At 37.1% G+C, this 25,040-nt stretch overlaps 1 protein-coding gene across 1 annotated transcript in view; it reads right to left on the bottom strand.

Annotated features, from left to right (window-relative positions):
- Window positions 1-25,040, bottom strand: part of KCNK10 (potassium two pore domain channel subfamily K member 10) — a 194,007-nt gene that overhangs the window by 63,317 nt on the left and 105,650 nt on the right. Inside the window, exon 4 of the mRNA XM_072622666.1 lies at window positions 6,031-6,191. Within this exon, the coding sequence (XP_072478767.1) occupies window positions 6,031-6,191 (161 nt within the window). The remainder of the gene's footprint in view (window positions 1-6,030; window positions 6,192-25,040) is intronic.

Below are 25,040 nucleotides of genomic sequence, written 5' to 3' on the forward strand. Positions count from 1 at the left end.
AATTTTCTTGTATGTATTTCATATTTTTAATGTGTTGTTTCCCTGAAAGAATTTAAGTTTCTTGAAGGAAAGGGCTATTCTGTTTTGCCCCTGTATTCCCAGAGCATTAGCACAGTGCTTGTGTATTCCCAAAGCATTAGCGTAGTGCTTAATAAATGCTTGTTGACTGGTTGATTAATTAAGGGGAGGGTTCATTAAACTGGAGCCATGATTCTCTCTATCATGAAAACAGTCATGTTATTATCTAACTCTAATTGTATTATGGTGTCTTTCAGGATTTTATAACTCTACAAGTTCAATGGACATATACATATATAATATATATACACATATATACTTACACACATATTACATATATGCAAACTACATATAGTGTGTGAGTGTATATATATTTATATAAATATATATACACACACACACATATCTGTATGTTTCTTCAGGTAGTTATAGATACTTTGCAAAAATGACTATTGATACTTTTTTCTTCCACCACTGAAAGTCAGTTATCTCTCAGTCTCCACCAAAGTACACCCAATGCCTATTTGGGTGTAAGATTGATAGTGGTAACTAATATCTGATGAACATTTTTTATTGCTAATGGGAACTAGCAGTTGAAGTCACATAAATGGAGCTGAAAATAACACCCTCTTTCCAAAAGAAAGAGTTTATTTCCATGGAAGAGTAATTAATTTAGGTTAATTCCTTCACTCCTGTGTGCCAGTCCAGAGGTACATGTGAAGAAACTAAAGATTCTTTCCAAGTTCCAGTTCTCATTGTATACCCATGCTTTTCTATATCAAGTATGCCTGGTATAGAGTCTGGAATCCAGCACCTACTCCCTCTTAGAGAACAAACGATTAATACGGTAATTGACTATTAGTAACAGATTGGAATTTTGTCACCATCCATAAGGAGCTGGCAAATTCTGAGGTCTCAAAATAATTATGGCACCAATAAATCTGGTATGATTTATCATTATTATTATCATCATTAGTCAGTCACACCCAGTCCTTTGGCTCAAACAGCAAGTAAACATCTATGCCTCACCCTTGGAGAAATAGAAGAAGGAAAGAGAAAAGGTATCTCTTGGTTTCATAAGAAACAGTTGAAATAGTTTCTCTAATCACTGTGAAGAAGCACACAGCTGCTATTGAATCGAATCCAAAGCCCAATGATGATCAGCAGATTAGCCCAGGAAAGAACACCATCTAGTTCTGTTGGGTTTCCATAGCATGTGATGGTCCACATATTAATATTAAGTCAAACAGATTCAACACTAACACATTAGCTGTTGCCAAACAGCATTCCATCACATGATCCTTCTTTAGAAGAAGTGTTTATATTTTCCCAGGAAATTTGAGGAGTCTTATTTTGATAATTTCTGTGATATAATCATGAATTTCAACAAAAAAAAAAAGTTCCCAAGGTTGTGTTAAGCAGTATAAATCAGCACTGACAGCAGCAGCTGTATTCCAGACTCATACTCAGAGCTAAGAAGTTGATATCGATGACACAGTAGATAAAAGAAAAGCTTTGGACATAGATCTGATTTCAAGTCCTGCTTCTAACAGATACTAGCTGTGTGATCCTGGTCAAGTCTCTTGATCCCTGAGACTGTAAGTTTCAGAAGAATTGCTAATTAACATGAAAAAAAAAGAATTTCCATTCCATTGCAAGAGATCTATGTAATTTGGAAAACCCAGGTCTAGACCAAAAACAAAGTAATAAACCAAAAAACTCAGGACTACTGGGGGCGACTAGTCAGGAAATTGTAGTACTCAACACACTAGCTAATTTTATGGCTTTGGATAAGCCATTTCCCCTCACTGGTATTTCACTTCCTACTCTGGAAAAGGAGAAGGTTGAACTAAATGATGTCTAATCCTGCTCTAATCTATGGTTTTGTGACAAGAAGAGAAGGCAGATTAGGAAATAGTCTTTATTAATAGTGCTTTGCGGTGCAGGCACTTGACCTCCCCGGGCTATTCCTTAAAACTAGGAGCATATTGGCCAAAGTTGCAAAGACAGGACCTTAGATTATCCCAAAACACACCTTGTAGCTCTACTTCATATTTTCTCTAGGTCAATACCTTTTTTCCTGAGATAAAATAAGATTTCCCAGTGAAGTAAATGTCTTCTTACTTCAATTACTGACCAAGTGGAACCAAGTTCTTCTTCCACCCTTGTAAAATCAATATCATGAGCTTGTGAAGATCCAATTAGCATGCATTTATTAAGTAACTACTACGTGCCAGACCCTGTGCTAAGGGGTGAGAATACAACAACAAAAATAAAATAATCCCAGCTCTCAAGGAGAATGAATTCTATTGAGAAAAACATGAAAGTAGATGCAAAATCTATGCAGTTTAAGGGATAGGGGCTGAATCTATGAATTTATCACTATAGGGAACTCTCAGATGCATAAATTCCTTCTACTAAGGAATGTAGGCACTATCGCTCTAACTTATAGTTTTACAGACTTGTCTGCAGCAGAAGTGGCAAATACTATGAACCATACGGCACGTGGACTACTGAGTGAGGCCTCAATTAGATTAAAATGCAATTAGAAAATATTTAAAAACATAACCAAAAATACAATGAAACATAAATAATATTACATTTTAAAACTAAGTCAATCTGCTGCCACAGGAATCCTTATGTGACTCATTTTCTATTTGAGTTTGTCACCACTGGTACAGTGCAGAGGTGAGTGACAAAATCCCCCAATATGGTAGACCCAAGTTATAATGGAATTGGGAAATGTTTAACAAAACAAATAAAAATACAGTAAAGATAATAATTTGTGGTTTTCTAAGTCAATATACAGCCCACAAGGATCTGTTTCCATTTAAATTTGATATCACTGGTCTGAGGCACTGAAAAATAATGAAGTGAACTGCCCAGCCAGAAGTGGGATTTGAATGCCAGCTCTCTATGTGTTACCCTACACTCTCTCTCCATAAATACTGAGTAATTGGAGGGAAGGAAAGGACCCAGTGAAGGGATTAGCAAAGGCTTCATCTAAGAGGTGTCACTTTAGCTGAGTTTTGAAGGAAGATGAGAAAGATAAGAGGCAGAGATGAGTAGGGCTTCATACATTACTCAGTTGTTATTTGCCTTCACCCATATGTGTAGTGGGTAGACAGGACAGCATAATGTAATGAGAAAAGTCCTGAATTTGAAGTCAAGTTCTTGGTTCAAGTCTTGACCCTGACACTTAACAGTTACACAAAGATTTGCAAATAATGGAGAAACTTTCCCTCAAGTCTTCCCTGTGACACTTACTAGCTGTCTGACTGTGGCTAAGTAACTTTCCCAAGTCTTAGTTTCACCATCTCCCTAAAATGGGGATAATAATATCTGCACTACATACTTCTGAAAAACATTTGTGAAGGAAACCTTGAAGTGCTACATTATTATAGAGTTACAACACACCTAGTCAAAAGTATTGGGTCTCATTTTTCCTACCAGAATTCCATATGCCATAAGCATATGTTAGGTGATTTTTTATTTGCATAGCCAGGAAACATACTATTGCTTCTCTCCAATGTTAATCACCAAGTGAGGCCCAACATAATGCTCAAGCATTTTACAAATAGATGTGCTTTATTTATATTAGCAAAACCAGTTTAAGAATGTGAGAAAACCTCATCCTTGTAAATTAATTCAGGTTTTTCAGTAAAACTTCATTTCAACTAGGATGGACCAGTTACTGTCCATACTGCTAGATTGTAAACTTCCATCTCAAATATCAGTTGAACTAGGTATTTTTAGAGGGTTGGGTTTAAGGGGAAGGAGATAATTATTACTAGTGTTTTTTTTTCTTCAAAAATATACTATGGGATATACCATAATATTCACAGAAAAAAAGCAGTTTCATAATTCTTTGAGAGTAGGAATTATTTTACCTAGTGTGTTTTTATTCTAATAATTTAGTACAGTGCCTGACACACAATAAGGCTTAATAAATACTAATTAGCTAACTAAGGAGATGTATTGTTTAGTGATGATTTTAAAAACTGAAAGGGATCTTAGAGTTTATCTAAACTCCTTATTTTTACAAGGAAGAAGAAAGGAACAAGCATTTATTATGCACCTATTATGTATCAGTCACTGTGCTATAAGTACTTTACAAATATTTTCTCATTTGATACTAACAAAACCCCTGGAAAGTGTGTGTTATTATTATCCCCATTTTTGTTTTTGTTTTTTACAGCAGAGAAAACTGAAGTAGACAGAGTTTACATGCCCTGCCCAAGATCATATCGTAAGATAAGGAAGAAAAACTATGAACATCATCCATGTCATATTGAGATTTATTTTGTAGGTATCTGAGGTCACATTTGAACTCATATCTTCCTGACTCTAAATCTGTTACTTTATTCATTGTACCAACTACCTGAGAAAATATAAGACCTGGAAAAAGTAAATGAAAAAGGGGGAGGAAATGGTGGAACCAGTTGAGATGTTTAATTTCTTCCATTTAGAACTCTGATTTTCCAAGTGTTTGGTTACAACGACACATTTTCCAAGTTCAAGATGATTTATGAGTGCTATTATTTGACAAAGAGATGTTTCAAAGGAGTTCAAAAAGACTCATAGATAGTGTCACCATCTATAACTTAGGAAGCTATAAACATCAATAAGAAGGCTTTTAAGTTGAGCTTTACACAGTTTGCACAGTGACCCACTGCAGAGACCAGGTGCACCCCTGATAAGAGCAAGCAGCCCTTCTGGGCAAATACTTTGAGATTTTTTACAAAGCCTCTGTACTGCTCAGATGAAACATGAATGGATGACACACTGAACCAAAAATCTATGCTTAGCATCAAATTCCAAAGCAAGTTCAATCTGCAGAGATTGGCCCAATTTAAAGAAACTGTCTGCGGTTAGTTCTAAAAATAAGACAAGGCCCTAAACTCTAGTAACAAAATGCTTCAGAAAAAAATACAGTATTTCAGCACATTCTAGTATTCTACTATTCAGCACATTCAGAAAACTAGATTTGGCTGCAGTGGCAGAAAACTCTAGTCACAATGAACAACCATTGGTACTCAACGTCAAGACACTGATGGATTCTTGTTAATATCTGAGATCATTTAAAAATCTTGGCTAAGTACAAGAAAGAATGCTTTTAAAAGAAATCCAGAATTATGGTAATAATGGAAAATACAGTAGATTAATAAAATTTAACCTTACACATAAGCAGCCACCTACATAGTGTGACTTGAGGGGCAGTAGGAAGGATCTTATTCTAAAAGATCTATCCTACTTTTCTGTCACTTCAGGAAGTCATTCCCATCTGGAGTTGTCATGTTAGATGAATACTGTGCTCACTTTTGTGTGCCCAGGAATACTACTTAGTGAGAAGGTTGTAATAGGTCCAGGCTTTTTAACATTACTCCCTCACCACCACCACCTCCATTTAGGTTAGACTAGTTCTTTTCTTAAAAGCCAAGAAAGCTGTCCAAAAAGATTTGACTGCCTAGGGAACTAAGGCTCATTGGCATGGTTTTCTATTTCCTGAAAGGTATAAAAAGCCCCTCCTGCAAGATGTCATGGTCCTTCAGATCTGGCTGATGTCTCAGTGATGGGAATCATCATACTCTGCTCGACAAAACAGATAGATGCCTTTCAGATAGAGATGAGGCAAGGCTAAGCAAAGTAGCTTTGTTGAGTATCCTTTCTATATTATGGCTAGGTAAGACTCCTTTTTTCTTGGTTAGTAAAAGCCCTACCACTGTCTCATTTCATTCCAATATCAGACCAAACTTACCAAGAACCTGCCCTGAGTCAGGTTCAGATCATTATGAAATTATTTCTTGAAATGTGATGTTACTCAGTTTCCAGGGTCACAAATATATTGCATCTATTGTAACATCTGTAACCACGTAGGATAAGATTATAAAATTAAATTACTCAATTAAAAACATAACATGCCACTTAAAATTCCTTCTGGATTCTAGGTATGGCAAATAAAAGAGTTGTCATACCAATAAGTAATTCAGCCATAGGTCTAAGAGTACTTACCCGAAAGACCTGCTCCACTCTTGCAATACTTTTCCCAAAGATAGTTCCAAGCTGGTCTCCAATTCCCGCCAGTAAGAAACCAAAAAGTGGAATTCCAAAGATGGCATACAAAATACAAAAGATTTTGCCTCCTTCAGTGCTTGGAGCAATATTTCCATATCCTAGTGTTTTAATAAAAAAGAGAGGGAAATATAAGGCATCAGAGAAATTAAAATAAGGAAAAAAATAGTATTATTCTCTTTGCCCAGTTCTATATTCCTCCATTTTTAAGAGCTTCAGAAATGGCCAATGTCATTTAAAATGTTTAACGTAAAAAATAACAAAACAACATACTGTTTGTGGTTTTCCAAGTCAATACATAGCCCACAAGGATCTGTTTTCATTTTAATTTGACACCACTGGTCTAGAACAGAAGTGGGTGACAAAATTATACGGTACAGTGGAACCAAGCTGACATGCAATTAGGAAATGTCTAACAAAATAAATAACAATACAATATAGATGATGTTCATAATTTTTCTTCCTTATCTTACTTAACAACACAACGTATAGAGTACTAGTTTTAGAGCCCAAAATATCTTGTTTTGGGACCATGGGCAATGTACTTCACTTCTTTTCTTAGTTCCCTCCTCTGTAATTCTGATAACTGTGAAGGCTTAAATGACTTTTTTCAATCAGACATTGGTATAGGGAATATTCAATGAAGAAACACCCTCTTGCCAATGTAGATTGGCACCTAATAATAGGAAAAAAGATGACTGGAGCTCAGCAACCTGTGAAGGACCATAACCAAGACATGTTAAAGGTGGGATGGAAACCAAAGCCTTCCTGACTCTGACTTTGTCCTCTAATTTACATTTCCTCTCTTAGAGATTCAAAAGAGTCAATGTATGGAAAACATTTTACAAATCTTAAAATGCTTTTTAAATGTCAGTTTTGATTATATGTTATCCATACAAACCAAAAGAGATAACATGAAAGAGTATGATGAACTGGTTCTAAATTTGGTGAATTTGAGATTTCACTTCTTTAGCTAGATTATTTAGTGCATTAGTAATAAAAACTTACCTATTTAAGAAATTAAAAAAACAACAACAGAAAAGAATGGTCTCTATCCAGAGTTCTTAACCGTTTTTGTGTCATGGAGCCCTATGGTAATCTGATGAAGACTACAGACTCCTTCTCAGAACACTACTTTTTAAATGCAAAAAATAAAATACATAGGATTACAATGAAAATGAAATAAATTGACATAAAGCTATCATTGTTCCCATCCAAACTCATAGATGACCTCTAAAATCTATCCAAAGACCCAAAGTTCACATAGATTCAGAAGTTTCCTGTCAGTCCTATAAGATGGGCAGCAAGGAGTAAACAGCAAGGAAAATAAGTATTTTGATCCTTAAAGCGGTAAAGAGGTAAATCCCTGTTAAAAACTCAGTTACCAGTACATGCACTGTTAAAGAATCTTTTATGAATAATTCCAAATACAACACTTTAAGATGCTACCTCTTGAAATATAACTAGATCATAAACACCTTGAGGGCAAGGACTGCCTTTAATTTGATCCAATTTGAAAAGCATATATCAAGACCTAAACTATATTCAAAGTACTGTGCAAGGTACTCTGGGGAATGCAAAGATGAAGAAACAGAGTGCTCACCGTTAAGAAGCAACACATCATAGAGACAGACAAGACACATGTGTGTTGTATCCCCTACTAGAATCAGAGTTACTTAAAAACAGAAACCTCTTATTTTTCTATTTGTATCCTCAATGCTTAACCCAGTGCTTTGAACAGAGTAAGCTTAACAAATGCTTTATTCTTTCATTCAGAAGCAAATATCTAGAATTGCAAAACAAGAAGCAGTAAGTTGAGGACAAAGGATCAAAGTGTACTTTTAGCCTTTATATCTCTAATGCTTCTGCTTCACACAGTACATTGCATGCAGTAGACATGTTATAACACTTACTGTTAAATTGAATAATAACTTGATTTGTAAAAAACCCTAATATTCATCTGTTTATATGGTTGGGATCAAATAAGACAATATTTATAAAGAGCTTAGCATACTGCTTGGCACACAATAGATGCTATATAAATTCTAATTCCCATGCTTTCCCTCCCCCGTAGTACTAATATTTGTGTTTTCAAGGAGTAACACTGCATATTCATCTCTATAATTAGCAGAAGTGCCATGAATGCATCAGTCCCCAGGGAAGTTACATGATTTGCAAAAGATCACAAGGTATTAAAAATCAGAGGAGCAATTTGAACACAGAACCTAAGACTCTGGAATATTTTCCACTGCACCATGCTACCTTTTTTTTTTTTTGGTATTTTTAATTACTGTTTTTACTTCTTTTTACTATTTTTTTTATCATTTTGGAGAGCAATCTGGAATTATGTCCAAAGAATTATTAAATGGTCTATACTCTTTGACCCAGCAATATCACTACTTGCTCTATTTATGAAGATAATTAGGGGAAAAGGAAAAGAACTTATTTGTTGCAAAATGTTTATAGCAGCTGTCTTCGTGGTGGCAGATTGCATGGATGGCCATCAAATGGAGAATGGCTGAGCAAGTTGTGGTATATGATTGTTATGGAATACTACTGTACTATAAGAAATGATGAGTTCAATGATTTTGGAAAAACATGGAAAATTTGCATGAAAAAATGAAGAGTGAAATGAACAAAATCAAGAGAATATTATATACAGGAATATTAATATTGTTTTAAGAATGATTTTGAGCAAATAAGCTATTTTGATTATTATAAAAACCCAAAATAACCATAAAGGACATACGAAAAGAGATGCTATCTGCAACCAGAGAAAGAAATGGTAAATAGAAGTATGTATAAAATAAGTTTACACATATATGCCTCTTTGCAACTAATGGTAGCCATCTCTAGGGTGGGAGGAAGGAGGAAAAAAAAGAAATTTACAAGATAATTTTGTTTTATATTTAAAAGAAATAGAAAGTTGTACACCATAGATTTACGGTATCATATGCAATCATTTTTTATTGTACTATGTTAGGAAAATGCTTGTTTTATTCCACAAATTAAGACCAAAAATTTTAAACACAATCATTGTCACTTCTCAGTGACCCTATTTCCCACCATAGAACTCTGATTTATAAAAAGTAGAGTTAAGCAAAACAATTCAACATTTTGGTCATGTCCAAAGAAGCATGTTTCATCCCACACCTATAATTCACTATTCTGTTGAGATGTAGGAAGTATGAACTATTATTGGCTTCCTTAAGAAACCCACCCAAATCCCAGGGGAACCAAGCAGCTGAGTCTAATCTCTTGACAAAGGATTCAGAAGTCAAGTAACTGGCTGGGAAAATGCCCAAAAAAGGGGAAAAAATAAGACCATAGAAGGTTACTTTCTTAGGGAACAGGAGTCTCCTCTCATCTTTTCAGATGAGGAAGAACAAGGCTTACTGTCACAGGAAGTTAAGACCCCTGCTTCCAGATCCTCCAAAGTGAACTTAAATTGGGCTCAGGCAATGGAAGAGCTTGAAAAGCAAGTTAGCAGCTTGCTAAAGGAGAACCAAAAAAAATACTGAGGAAAATAACACCTTTAAAAAGAGGCTAACTCAATTGCAAAAAGAGATCCAAAAAGCCAATGAGGAGAAGGAGACATTAAAAGGCATAATTAGCCAAATGGAGGAGAAGGTTCAAAAGCTCACTGAAAAAAATAGTTCTCTGAAAGACAGAATTCAGTTTAGGGAAATGAATGACTATGAGATAAACCAAGCAGTTAGAAAACAAAAACAAAGTCTGAAAAAATAGAAGATAATGTGAAACATCTCACTGGAAATACAACTGACATAGAAAACAGATCCAGGAGAGACAATTGAAAAATTATGGATCTGAAAGCCATGATCAAAAAAAAAGCCTAGACATAATCTTCCATGAAATTATGAAGGAAAACTGTCCTGATATTCTAGAACCAGAGGGCAAAATAAATATTGAAAGAATTCACCCATCACCTCCTGAAAGAGACCTGAAAAGAAAAACTCCTAGGAATATTGTGGCCAAATTTCAGAGTTCCTAGGTCGAGGAGAAAATACTGCAAGCAGCTAAAAAGAAACAATTTGAACTTTGTGGAAATACAATCAGGATAACACAGGATCTGGCAGCTTCAACAATAAGAGATCAAAAGGCTTGGAATAGGATATTCCAGAAGTCAAAGGAACTAGGATTAAAACCAAGAATCACCTGCCCAGCAAAAATGAGTATTATACTTCAGGGGAAGAAAAGGTCATTCAATGATATAGAGGACTTTCAAGCATTATTGATGAAAATACCAGAACTGAATAGAAAGTCTGACTTTCAAACACAAGAATCAAGAGAAGCTTGAAAAGGTAAACAGGAAAGAGAAATCATAAAAGACATTCTAAAGCTGAACTGTTTACATTCCTACATGGAAAGAAAATATTTATAACTCTTGAGACTTTTCTTAGCATTTGGGTAGGTGGGGGGATTGTACACACACACACACACACACACACACACACACATACATACACACACAGTACAGGTTGTATTGAATCAGAAGAGATGATATCCACGAAAAATATAAAATAAAAATTAAGGGATGAGGGAGGAAAATATTGGGACAAGAAAGGGAGAAATGTAATGAGGCAGGCTATAACTCATAAAAGAGAAAGAAAAACCTTGTTCAATGGAGGAGAAAGGGGAGAAGGGAAAAATGAAGCTACTCTCTCCATGTATGGCTTAAGGAGAGAATAATATGCTCACTAAATTTGGTGCGAAAGTCTATCTTGTAATACCAGAAAGTGAGGGAGGAGGCGACAAGTGGGGTGAGGGAAATGATAGAAGCGAGGGAAAATGGGAGAAGGGAGTAACTAGAAATAAACACTTTTGGAAAGGGACAAGGTCAAATGAGGCAATAAAAAAATAAGGGGGCATAGAGGAGGACAGAGGGCAATATAGTTAGTATTACACAGTATGATGATTATTATGGAAGTCTTTTCCAAAGTGATACATATATAGCCCGTATTGGGTTGCTTGACTTCTCAGTGGGGATGGGTGGGGAGGGAGGAGGGATAGAGGGTGGAATTCAAGGTATTAGAAACGAATGTTGAGAATTGTTGTTGCATATAACCGGGAGGTAGGAAACATAGAAAATGGGGTGTAAAAGTTTGTCTTGCCCTGCAGGAGGAGAGAGAGGATGAGGATAGGGGAAGGGTGGGGTGTGATAGAAGGGAAGGCTCATTGAGGGAGAGGGTAATCAGAATGTAGGATATTGGGGTGTGGGGGAGGGGAGAGGTGGGGAGAAAAATTGGACAAGTTACAAAGTGATGTAAAAGCAATTAGTATTAAAACAACTGACTGAATTAACTACTGAGACTAAATCTGAGACATCTTTAGTTTGGGGAAATGAAGTTTAGTGTAAGTGTCATAGAGGCAGGTAAAATTTGGCATTGATGGAAAAGTTAAGGTTTTAATGGTAAATTTGATTTTATGATTGTTATTTAAGCAGGTATAGAAAGGCATGTAAGCCACTTAAGACTTGCCTCAAAAGATGTTCATTAGCCAATGTGAAATTACAGTCATATCTGAAATCTGGTTATTGGAACTTGCTATTTTAAGATGCTATGGGACTATTAAGGGAGTGTTCTTCTGACTCTAACTCCAGGCATGGATAGCAACAAAGGTGGTCTGAGCCTCCAATCCATGATGCCAGTAAGCCTGTGAGATGCTGGTATAAACTGCAAAAGGTGATCTCACAGGAAGGGTGGGAGAGCGACTGTTCAGCCTGGGCTGAGGTAGGATTCTCCTGACTCAAATTCTCCACTGACACCTGGCAGACTCTAAGCCTCACTGAATGCAAGTTGATAATCTACTCCTGCCCGAAACTGATATGAAGCTGGGGAGATATTGCTTCCCTGCAATGTCCCTACTCTTAGTGGCAATTTCCTATAGTCAAAAGGTTTGTAAGCTTAATACAAGATCTATTATATTATAGATTGTTGGTAGGGGAACATCCGAGATCAAGTCTAAATTTAAGCTATTAGGCTTAGGACTTTAGACCAACAACAATAAGGTAGGGTCCTTTAATTCTTAGTAATAGTGTGGAGACAATTAGGTCAAGAGATTATGATGAAGTCAGCATACATAGTTATTATTTGTGTCTCAGTTGGTTAATGTTAAAAAAAAATCCGTTTGTGGTCTATATTGTAAATGCTTTAAAAGAAATATCACCTGACCAAAAGTTGGAATTGTGTTATGTGATATGAACTGTGTTAAAAAATGAAAAATAAAAAATAATAAAATTCCACTTTCCACAAGAAAAAAAATTTTAAAAATTGAAAAAAAAAGAAACCATTGGTCACTGCAATAACTGCAATTCTGAAATCTTTCATCGTTTTCCTTTTTGTAATTGTGATCATCATGTAAATATTGTTCTCCTAGTTTTGCTTACTTTAACTCTTCATTGGTTCACTTATATTTGCATTATTAGCTGGATTAATAGGATAATTAATGCAATTTTCACCATGATAAATATCATCAATATTTTTTCCTCTATATTCAATACCTATAGCCTTCAGTCATTTGGGATTCCCCTTCAAAGGGAGGGGAAATCCTCATTTAGAGCCTAGAAGGTAGCATGTGTCTGTTTCCCTTAAGCTGTCCATTTAGGGTGTTCAAAGCTTGCGTGTATTTGCCTGTGTCTGCACTTGGTTTCTTCAAGAAATATTTAGACTGAAAAAATAAATATTCAGCAAAATAGTCACGCAGTGGAAGTCTGAAATCTTCCCTTAAATTAGCAGGATGATTCTGGGAGTAACTTTAGTCTTGGGTTAAATAAAAAATATAAAAGTGTGTGTATTATATTTTCAACGGCATTATTTACATTTAAATAGTATCTGCCTAAAGGGAATGTCCAAAGAATCTTTTAGTACATACTTTTGAAGGATATTTTAAAACATAATTTAGAAAAGAAACTCAACCCAGAACTTATGACTAAACTGAAAAAAAACTGACTGAAAGAAGTGGAACAATTATGAAGACTCTTTAAAACTCTGCTTAAGAAATGGAAGCTATAATTCAGAGAATTTGTGATAGGTTTGAATAATTTTGAATGGAAAATTGAATATGAAATAGCCAAATGAGCCAACCCCTAGGCAATAAGAAGTGGCAATTAGTGAGTGGAGGGGGATAGTAGAAACTTCCAAAGTCAGTTTTTGCTATGAGGCTCACATGCTGATAACTAAAATCACCATCAAACACCTGTTTGCGTCAATTAAGAGCTCACTCCAAAATGGAGATTAGTGTTGCATAGTGGATAGAATGCTGGGCATGAAGTCTGGAATGTCTGAGTTCAAATATCATTTCTGACACTATACTGACTCTTATATTTTGCTTAACCTAGGTAATTTTTTAGGAATTGTCTGCTAAATCATGGAGAGGTTGTGATCTGAGTTGGTGGAGGGATTTACCATACTAGGAGGGCCTATAGTTTTAAAGAATAAGGAGGCATTTTAAAATGTTTTTGCCTGGTGGCTTCAAATTCTAGCTAATATCCTGCCTAACACCCATAAAGCTCATTTAAGGTAGTCTTTAAGTAAAGTCCGGAAAAACTGAAAGAATGAATTAATTATTCTGTCTTCTAAGCCTTATCTGTCTTTCTGGCAACCATCTTTGTGAAATAAGTTTCCAAAGGAGTAGCACAAATTGTGAATTTGGTTTTCACATCATTATTCCTTTTGGATAATCCTAGAGAATCCCTTAAGATTCTCTATTGTTATGGCTTCATAAACCCCTCAAAGATTACTGTACATTTGCATTTGTTCCAACCAAAAGTGACTCATCCTAGAATCAGAGCCATAACTAGCAATTTTGATGATCAGGGAAAGTAGCATAAGTTATGGACTCAGCAACCTTTTAAAACAAATGCAGTTGAGTGGAAGTGAAAAGTAACCCAGAGCACTGATCCCCAAGTGTGAAGGGCCAAGGATACCACTATTGGAGACATCATTGCCAAAGGAGAAAGGGAAAAGGTGTTATTGGGAAAGATCTCTACCATGATGAAGTATGGTATTTGTTAGCTAGCCTTCCCCCCTTTTAAGAATTATGAGAAAATAAATTATTTCTACTTTGTCAGCATCCTCTAAATTTCAGTACTCTGTTTCAAACCTATAGTCACCCCCATCCTGGCTATGAATCTGCCTAGAATATGCCCAAAACTTAATTTTAAAAAATAATGCTAAATTTTTTTTCTAGTCATTTCATTTTGCTGCTGTGAAGCAAGTGTACTAGAAAGGTGACATCAGGCCTTCTAGTTATTTTGGCAAGAAAAAACACCTTGCTGACTAACTCTTGACACTGAAAAAACTCTTACTGGAATTAATTGGGGGAAGAGGAACCTCCAATGGATAACATGATTAATTTGTGCCAAAAGCATAAACAAAATGATTTTTATGTCAGTCTTTAGTAAAGTCTCTATTATGGTTCAGTGGGGAAAACAACGTTGCATTTGGATTCAGAACACCTATATTTGACTCCTGGCCTCTGTCTGTGAGAATTCTCCCTCATTTATTGCAACTGAATTTACTTTAAAGGAGTGGATTTTATCCATTTGCTCTGAGAACCAAAATGGGTACTTAAGATTCTATTATTCCAAGATGAGCCATCTTTCGGTTGGTCCAGATTTAAAGCAAGAGTAAATATGAAGGGCCAATGCAAAGTCATGAAAACAGAATTCTAAGGGAAATGTTTCACAATCCAAATAGCAACCATATAATACCTTGTAAATGTTACATACTGACTTAATGGTTCCCATACTTGAGAGCAAAAAGATAGCAAATTACAATGTGAAAAAAGAAGTAGACTAAGGAGTAAAAAAATTCCTTGGGTCACTTAAGCATAAATATTGTGGTCTATTTCACAACTACATATTACTTGTGTAAAAAGACAAGGTATTTGATTAGTGTGAAGGTAAAGCCAAGACAGCAGATTGGAGGCAGCAACCCAGCCAAACTCTCCCAACATTCCCCTCAAAACAACTTTAAAATAGTCCTTCAAATGGAATTTTGGGGTGGCAAAGCCAATACAAAGGTGGATGAGACATTTTTCAGCCTACAACAACTTAAGAGGTTATCAGGAGAAGCCTGTAACACAGGGTGGGCCCAAACCAGAGCACATGGGGTGTCATTACTAGCAGTGGGCCTTGGATGGCCGCCTTTGCTCAGAATCAAACCACTTTGGAAACACCAAAAACTTACAGACCCTCAAAACTAGCTCTGAAAACAGCAGTACAAAAAAAACCCTGAAGCTTGGGACAGTACATCCCAACACCCAGGTGAGCAGAGCCCAATTCTAACATAAAGTTCAAAGTCAAGAAATATGCTGAAAAATAAGCAAACAATAAAAACAGATTTTGACTGTAAAAAGGTACTATGGTGGCAGAGAAAATCAAGACACAAATTCAAAAGAAGATATCAATGGGGAAAATAACTACAAGCTAAGCCTCAAAGAAAATTGCAAAGTGGACACAAGCATAACAAGAATTCCTGAAAGAGTTGAAGAAAAAGATAGGAATGGTTGAGAAAAAAACTGAGAAAAAAGATGAGTGACACAAGAAAATTATGAAAAAAGAATTAACAGCTTAGTAAAGAGGCACAATGATTTACTCAAGAAAAGCAATCCTTAAAGAGCAGAATAAGCCAAATTGAAAGGAGGTACAAAAAAATCACTGAAGGAAAAATCTCCTTAAAAAGCATAACTACACAAATGAAAAAAGGCACAACATCTCACTTAAGAAGCTAACTCCTTAAGAAACAGAACTGGGGGGTAGAGCCAAGATGGTAGAGTAGAAAGACACACATATGCTGGCTCTCCTCCAACCCCAGCCCATAAAATACCTGTAGAGAGGGACTCTCAACAAATTCTGGAGCAGCAGAAGTGGAGAACAGAGTGGAGGAGATTTCCAGCCCAGGGTGACCTGAAAGGCCAACAGGAAACGTCTGTTGCACCAGACGTGGAGCCCAGCCCAGGCTTGGCAGTGGCGCAGCTCTGGGAGGAGGACGTGAGCAGTCCTCAGGGGTGGAATCTCCAGTTCCAATAGCAGTTATTTGCAGATCCCTCAACCCACAGGCGCCAAAGATCAGTGACAGGGTTTTTTTCAGCTGTCCAGGAAGGGAAAAGGGCCTTCTCATAGCTCTAGCCTTAGGCAGTGGCACACAGAGGCCACATGGGGCAGGTGCAACAGTTCTCACAGCAGCCACTACAGCAGCCCTCATCCATTGTTGAATCGTAAAAACCCTGGAGACACTGAGCAGCTGATTCTTACCTCAGCCCTATGTAGAGGCCCTGCAGCAGCTGATCTTTATCTCACACTGAATGGTGTCCCTGCCTATGCAGCTTATCTGAATCTCAGCCCCCAGTGCTGGCTTTGTGTATCTGGAAGCCAGGTGGTTGCAAAGAGGAAACTGCTAAGATTCTGGGCACAAAAATCTCTCCTCCTCCCAGACCCAGTATACACGCTTAATTGTGCCACCTTGGAGGAACTGAGATCTTACAAATTCCCAGAGTATACCCTACTCTTGACAAAGTACCCAAAAGACAAGTAAATGGTTGGGAAAATACCCAAAAAGGGGAAAAAAATAAGACTATAGAAGGTTACTTTCTTGGTGAACAGATATCTTCTCCCTTCCTTTCAGAGGAGGAAGAACAATGCTTACCATCAGGGAAAGACGTAAAAGTCAAGGCTTCTGTATCCCAAACATCCAAATAAATATTCAATGATCTCAGACCATGGAAGAGCTCAAAAATGATTTTGAAAATCAAATTAGAGAGGTGGAGGAAAAACTAGGAAGAGAAATGAGAGAGATGTAAGAAAAGCATGAAAAGCAGGTCAACACCTTGTTAAAGGAGACCCAAAAATATGCTGAAGAAAATAACACCTTGAAAAATAGGCTAACTCAATTGGCAAAAGAGGTTCAAAAAACCAAGGAGGAGAAGAATGCTTTCAAAAGCAGAATGAGCCAAATGGAAAAGGAGGTTCAAAAGCTCACTGAAGAAAATAGTTCTTTCAAAATTAGAATGGAACAGATGGAGCCTAATGACTTTATGAGAAACCAAGAAATCACTAAACAAAACCAAAAGAATGAAAAAATGGAAGATTATGTGAAATATCTCATTGGAAAAACAACTGACCTGGAAAATAGATCCAGGAGAGACAATTTAAAAATTATGGGACTACCTGAAAGCCATGATCAATAAAGAGCCTAGACATCATGTTTCATGAAATTATCAAGGAAAACTGCCCTGATATTCTAGAACCAGAGGGCAAAATAAATATTCAAGGAATCCACAGATCACCGCCTGAAAGAGATCCAAAAAGAGAAACTCCTAGGAACATTGTGGCCAAATTCCAGAGTTCCTTGGTCTAGGAGAAAATATTGCAAGCAGCTAGAAAGAAACAATTCAAGTATTGTGGAAATACAATCAGGATAACACAAGATCTAGCAGCCTCTACATTAAGGGATCGAAGGGCGTGGAACATAATATTCCCAGAAGTCAAAGGAACTAGGATTAAAACCAAGAATCACTTACCCAGCAAAACTGAGTGTAATACTTCAGGGGAAAAAATGGTCTTTCAATGAAATGGAGGACTTTCAAGCATTCTTGATGAAAAGACCAGAACTGAAAAGAAAATTTGACTTTCAAACACAAGAATGAAGAGAAGCATGAAAAGGTAAACAGCAAAGAGAAGTCATAAGGGACTTACTAAAGTTGAACTGTTTACGTTCCTACATGGAAAGACAATATTTCTAACTCTTGAAATTTTTTTCAGTATCTGGGTAGTTGGTGGGATTACTTACACACACACACACACACACACACACACACACACACGCAGAGAGAGAGAGAGAGAGAAACAGAGAGCACAGGGTGAATTGAAAAGGATAAGATCATATCTTTAAAAAATGAAATTAAGGGGTGAGAGAGAAATATATTGGGAGGAGAATGGGAGAAATGGAATGGGGCAAATAATCTCTCATAAAAGATGGAAGTAAAAGCCTTTTCGGTGGAGGGAAAAAGGGAAGAGGTGAGAGAAAAAACATGAAACTTACTCTCATCACATTCCACTCAAGGAAGGAATAAAATGCACACTCATTTTGGTATGAAATCCTACCTTACAATACAGGAAAGTGGGGGAGAAGGGGATAAGCAGGTTGGGGGGGATGATGGAAAAAAGGGCAATGGGAAGAGGGAGCAATTAGAAGTCAACACTCTTGGGGAGGGACAGAGTCAAAAGAGATAATAGGAGAAATGGGGGGCAGAATAGGATGGAGGGAAATATAGTTAGTCTTCCACAATACTATTATTATGGAAGTCATTTGCAAAACTACACAAATATGGCCTATACTGAATTGCTTGCCTTTCCAGTGGGGATGGGTGGGGAGGGAGGGAGGAAGAGAAGTTGGAACTCAAAGTTTTAGGAACAAATGTTGAGTATTATTCTTGCATACAACTAGGAAATAAGAAATACAGGTAATGGGGTATAGAAATTTATCTTGCCCTACAGGACAAAAGAGAAGACAGAGATAGAAGAGAGGGAAGATTGGTGATAGGGGCAATTAGAATGCTCGGTGTTTTGGGGTGGGGGGAGGGGAAAATGGGGAGAAAATTTGGAACTCAAAATTTTGTGGAAATGAATGCTGAAAACTTAAATAAATAAATTTTTAAAAATATCCTAAAAACCCTTAAAAAAATAACAAGAAGAAACAGAATTAGGAAAGATGATGACTTCATGAGTCATAAAGAAACAATAAAACAAAGTCAAAACAAAAAAACCAAAGAAGAAAATGTGAAATATCTTTTCAGAAAAACAAATGACCCAGAAAACAGGTCCAGGACAAATAATTTAATAATTATTTGACTACCTGAAAGCCAAGATTTAAAAAAAGAGAGACTAATCATAATATTTCAAGAAATTACAAAGGAAAATTACCCCAATTTCCTAGATCCATAAGGTAAAATAGAAATTGAAAGAATTTACCAATCTTCTCCTGAAAGAGATCCCAAAATGAAAACTCTCAGGATATTCCTGATATAGTCAAATTACAGAGCTCTCAAGTCAAAAGAGAAAATACTGTAAGCAGTCAAAAAAAAGCAATTCAAAAATCATGGACTTATAGTCAGGTTCACACAAGATTTAGCAGCTTCCATATTTAAGAAGTGGAGGGTTTGAAATGATATTCTGGAAAGCAGAGTCAGGAGTACAATCAAGAATATTTTACCTATCAGATTTATGGAGAAGGGAAGAATTTTTGACTAAAGAAGAGACAGAAAACATTATGAAGTGCAAGATGGATAATTTTGATCACATTAAACTTAAAAGTTTTTGCACAACCAAACCCAATGCAACCAAAATTCGGTGGGATGTAGTATACTGATGAAGGAATATTTCATATCCCTTGAATAAAGTAAGTTCCCTCTGTCCTTTTGGTGACCTCTCAAGGAACATAACATGCGCGTGTTGGCCATGTATTAATGTTTTGGGAACTAGCCACTCCCGGAACACATAGATAATACTTGGAGGATCTGGCTAATCCTCCCACTATATGATTAATTAACTTATATTTTGTGGCCCCTGTATGGTATCTCCTTGATGGACAAAACCTGTATTCCCATGGCCATGTGCCTGAACATCTTGGAACACTGTGTGGAGCCGTTGGCAAAAAGCCTTCTTTGTCTAGATCCCTATAAAGTCCCCTTGTTTAGTGTAAGTCCTTGGAATCTCACCCATGGAGAGGATGCTCTGCCTGGGACCACTTGTCCGCAATTCAGACCCTGAAAGCTGTATCCCGGGATTCCCCAGCTGAAAAAATTCAGGTGTTGGTGCTTCCCTGAACTGGTGATGCTTTTCTATTTCCTCTTATATCTATATTAGTATTGCTATAATTATATTAGTATTAGGCTACATTAATTATTTCTGCTATAGCTCTAAACTGTTCATGCATTTGCTTTTTCTGTAAATCAATAAAATATCCAGCTTTTCCTTCTCAAATGTGTCTTGTTGTAGGTGCGAATCTGAACCATAAATTTCCTTAATCATACAACTGGGAAAAAATTTTTATAGCTAATATCAGAGATAAAGGCCTCATTTCTAGAATATACAGAGAACTGCGTCAAATGTACAACAATACAGGTCATTTGCCAATTGATAAATGGTAAAAGGATACTAACAGGCAATTTTCAGAGGAAGAAATTAAAGATATCTATAATCATATGAAAAAACACTCTAAATCACTTTTGATTAGAGAGATGCAAATCAAAACAACTCTGAGGTACCACATCACATTGATTAGATTGGCAAACATGACAGAACAGGAAAATGATAGATGTTGGAGAGGATGTGGGAGAGTTAAAACACTAATTCATTGTTGGTGGAGCTATGAGCTGATCCAAGCATTCTGGAGAGCAGTTTGGAACTATGCCCAAAGGGCTACAAAAATGTGCATACCCTTTGACCCAGCAATATCACTTCTAGGACTGCATGCACAAGAGATCATAAAAAATGGGAAAGGGTCCCACATGTACAAAAATATTTATAGCAGCACTCTTTGTAGTGGTCAAAAACTGGAAATCAAGGGGATGCCCATCAATTGGGGAATGGCTGAATAAATTATGGTATATGAAGGTAATGAAATACTATTGCATCATAAGAAATGATGACAAGAACACTTCAGAGAGGCCTGCAAAGACTTATATGATCTGATGCTGAGTGAAAGGAGCAGAACCAGGAGAACTTTGTGCACAACAACGACCACAGTGTGTGAAAGTTTTTTTCTGGTAGACTTGGATCTTCATAGCAATGCAAGGCCATTAAAAAAAAAAATTCCCAATAGCCTTCTAAGGCAAAATGCCTTCCACATTCAGAGAAAGAACTATGGAATTCAATCGCAGAATGTAGCACAGCATTTTGTGTGTATGTGTGTGTGTGTGTGTGTGTGTGTGTGTGTGTGTGTGTGTGTGTGTATTATGTTTTGGCTTGTTATATGAGTTCCCCCATTTCTTTTAGTTCTTCTACACAGAATGACTATAATGAAAATGTGTTCAATAGGAACGTATGTGTAGATCCTATATAGAATTGTATGCCGTCTTGGGGATGGAGAGGGTTGGTGGGGGTTAGGTAGGGGGAAAAAAATCTAAGTTTTATGGTAGTGATTGTAGAGCATTAAAAATAAATAAAATGCATATATACATATATATACATATATATATGTATATATAAAAGAATAATCTACCCAGCAAAACCAACTATGATCCTTCAGCGGGGGGGGGGGGGGGGGGGGGAGTAGGGGAGTGGGTTTTTAATGAAATGGAAGATTTTCAAGCATTCCTAATGAAAAGACAAGAGCTGAATAAAAAATCTGACATTTAAACACAAGATTCAAGAGAAGCATGAAAAGGTAAACATTAAGGAGAAATCATTAAAAGCCTCAATAAATTTAACCTTTTTATAAAAATACATGTAACTACTAAGAATTTTATCATTATTAGGCCAGTTAAAAGCAGTCTACATAGACATAGGCATGAGTATGATTCAGTTATGTTGGGAAAATTGGAAAACAAATACAAAGGGATGGGAAAGACAGACACAGTGGGAGAAGGGGAAAATAAAATGGGGAAAATTATCTTACATAAAAGAAATATGCAAGGAAAAGCTTTTACAATGGAGGGGGAAATGGGGACAGTGCTTGAACCTCACTCTCATCATGACTGGGTTAAAAGAGGGAAGGGAAAAATATATATAGACACACTCATTTGAGTTAAGAAATCTGTCTTATGCAACAAAGAAATAGGAGGGTTGGGGAGGAGCCAAGATGGTGGAGTAGAAAGATACACATATGCTAGCTCTGAACCCACAGCCCATAAAATACCTGTAAAGAAGAACTCCCAACAAATTTGGGAGCACCAGAAGCCAACAGAACAACAGAGTGGAGGAGGTATCTGTTCCAGAGAGCCCTGAAAAACCGACATGAAGTTCCATTGTCCCCCGGACCAGGACCCGGAGCAGAGTCCAGCCCTGCCTTGGCCACGTGGCACCAAGAGGAGCAGATCCGAGCAGGCTTCAGGGACAGAGTCTCCAGTGGTCACACAGGTCCCTCCACCCACAGGTGCCAAAGGTCAGTGAGAGGGTCTTCTCGGCTCCCCGAGAGGGGAGCAGGGTGTCCCCATAACTCAGGCCCCCTCAGGAGACAACAGCAGAGGCAGCAGCTGACAGGGGCTCCCAAAGCAGGCAGGAGCTTGGATCCATTGTTGAAGGTCTCCACATAAACCCCCTGAGGGAACTGAGCCCCAGTGGTGGCCCTGCCCCCACCTGAGCACCTGAACTTAATCTCACACTGAATAGCAGCTCTGCCCCCACCCAAAGCCCTGAGGCTGGGAAGCAGCATTTGAATCTCAGACCCCAAGTGCTGGCTGGGCAGATCTGGAAGCAAGGAGGGTGTGGAGAGGATACTCGGAAGTCAAGTCACTGGCTGGGAAAATGCCCAGAAAAGGGGGGGAAAATAAGACCATAGAAGGTTACTTTCTTGGTGAAAAGATATCTCCTCCCTTCCTTTCAGAGGAAGAAGAATAATGCTTACCATCAGGGAAAGACATAGAAATCAAGGTTTCTGTATCCCAAATATCCAAAATAAATATCCAATGGGCTCAGGCCATGGAAGAGCTCAAAAAGGATTTTGAAAATCAAGTTAGAGAGGTGGAGGAAAAACTAGGAAGAGAAATGAGAGAGATGCAAGAAAAGCATGAAAAGCAGGTCAACACCTTGCTAAAAGAGACCCAAAAAAAGGCTGAAGAAACAGGAGGGTTACAGGACAAGAGAAAAGGGAAGGAAATGATAAAAGAGAGAACAGATTAAGGGAGACAGTGGTCAAAAGTGAAACAGACTTTTGATGAAGGATAGGATACAGAGAGAGGATAAACAGAAGAAAATAGGATGGAGGGAAATACAATTAATAATCATAACTGTGACTGCAAATGGAGGATGAGCCCATCCATAAAAAATGGAAGTGGATAGCAGAATGGATTAGAAACCAGAATTCAACAATACCCTGTTTACAAGAGACATACTTGAAACAGAAAGACACACAGAGACAGGGAGGAGAGAGAGAGGGAGAGAGAGAGAGAGAGAGAGAGAGAGAGAGAGAGAGAGAGAGAGAGAGAGAGAGAGAGAGAGAGAGAGAGAGAAGTTAAAATAAGGAGATGGAACAAAATCTATTATGCTTTAAATGACGTTAAAAAGGCAAAGGTAGCGATCATGATCTCAGAAACAGCAAAATCAAAAATAGTCTTAACTAAAAGAGTTTATCAGGGCACGTACATTTTGACAAAATGTAGACAATGAAGCTGTATCAAAAAATTTTACAGCAAATATCTCTGATAAAGGTCTCTTGTCTCCATTACATAGGGAATGGAGTCAAAGACATTCCTCAATTAATAAATTGTAAAGGAAGATGAGAGGCAGTTTTCAGAAGAAAAAAATCATCATATGAAAAATGCTCTAAATCACTAGTAATTAGAAAAATGCAAATTAAAACAACTTTATGCTATTCCTCCACACCAATCAGAAATGACAAGTGCTAGAGGCATAGGGAAAAATAGGTACACTAATGAACTGTTAATTGAGTTGTGAATTGATCCAACCATTCTGGAGAACAATTTAGAACTACACCTATAGGGCTATAAAACTGTGCATACCCTTTGACCCAGCAATTCTACCATTAGTCTGTGCCCCCAAAGAGATCAAAGAAAAAGGAAATGAATCTATGTACAAAAGTTCGTGACAACTCTTATGGTGGCAAAGAACTGGAAATTGAAGGGATGCCCATCAATTGAGGGATGGCTAAACAAGTTGTGGCATATGATTGTAATGGAATAGTAGTATTCCAAAATTTACAAAATGATGAGCAGGATGTTTTTAGAAAAACTTGGGAAAATCTATATGAACTGACGCAATGTGAAGTAAGCAGAACCAGGAGATCATTGTCCACAGTGACAGCCAAATTGTAATGATGATCAACAATGAAAGACTCAGCTATTCTAATCAATACAGTGATCCAGGACAATTCCATAGGACTTATGATGAAAAACACTATCTCCCTTAAGAGAAAGAAGTGATGAACTCTGAGTGAAAACTGAAATACAGTTTTTTCATTTTACTTTTTTTTCTTTTTTGCAATATGATATGGATAATATGGAAATGTTTAGCATAATTTCATCTATATAACTGATTGCTATATAACTATTGCTCACCTTCTCAGTGGGTAGAGATGGAGTAGGCAAGAGAGAGAATTTAAAACTCAAAAATAACTAAGAATGTTAAAAATAAATAAATAATGGATTTTAAGAGAGACAGACAGACAGATTGACACAGACAGAGAGAAGCTACTTGAAAATAAATTAAGTTCATATGAGATTCACTAAGGCCAAAGTAATTCACTTCTATTTTAATTCAACACACTCAACTAACTGTACAGCACTGTGCTAAGTGCTTAGGTGTAGTGTTAATATAATATTAATAAGAGTTAAAGATCTCCACCCTTCCATTAATAGGCCTCAGGTGGAACTCATTAAGGGCAGCTTGATTAGGAGAGTCTTGTTTTGTAGGAAGGTCCACACCTTTTGTTAAGTGTTAATAAGGCACTGGGTCACAAGAGTCATGATGCCCTCCTGCTCTGAAAAGTGTATATATACTCTGAGTTTGCTTTGGGGACTTACTCTTTGGAAAAAGGTTCATGTGCCAGATGAGACTCTGGGTAGCCATTAAGGAGCCACTGGTCTTTGAAAACGCAGATGTTGGTGCTTCTCACTCTGGTCAGACACCTGGATCCGTCTATTGATCTGTGATGTATGCATTGCTTATGATCAACCAATTAGAAGCCCTGCCTGTTGGTCTTTATTTCTCTGTTTGTATTTTCTCTGTGGGTATGTGTGATTAAAGAAGATAG

The sequence above is a fragment of the Notamacropus eugenii genome, chromosome 7 (assembly GCF_028372415.1).
Source record: "Notamacropus eugenii isolate mMacEug1 chromosome 7, mMacEug1.pri_v2, whole genome shotgun sequence".
In the NCBI taxonomy this organism is placed as follows: domain Eukaryota; kingdom Metazoa; phylum Chordata; class Mammalia; order Diprotodontia; family Macropodidae; genus Notamacropus; species Notamacropus eugenii.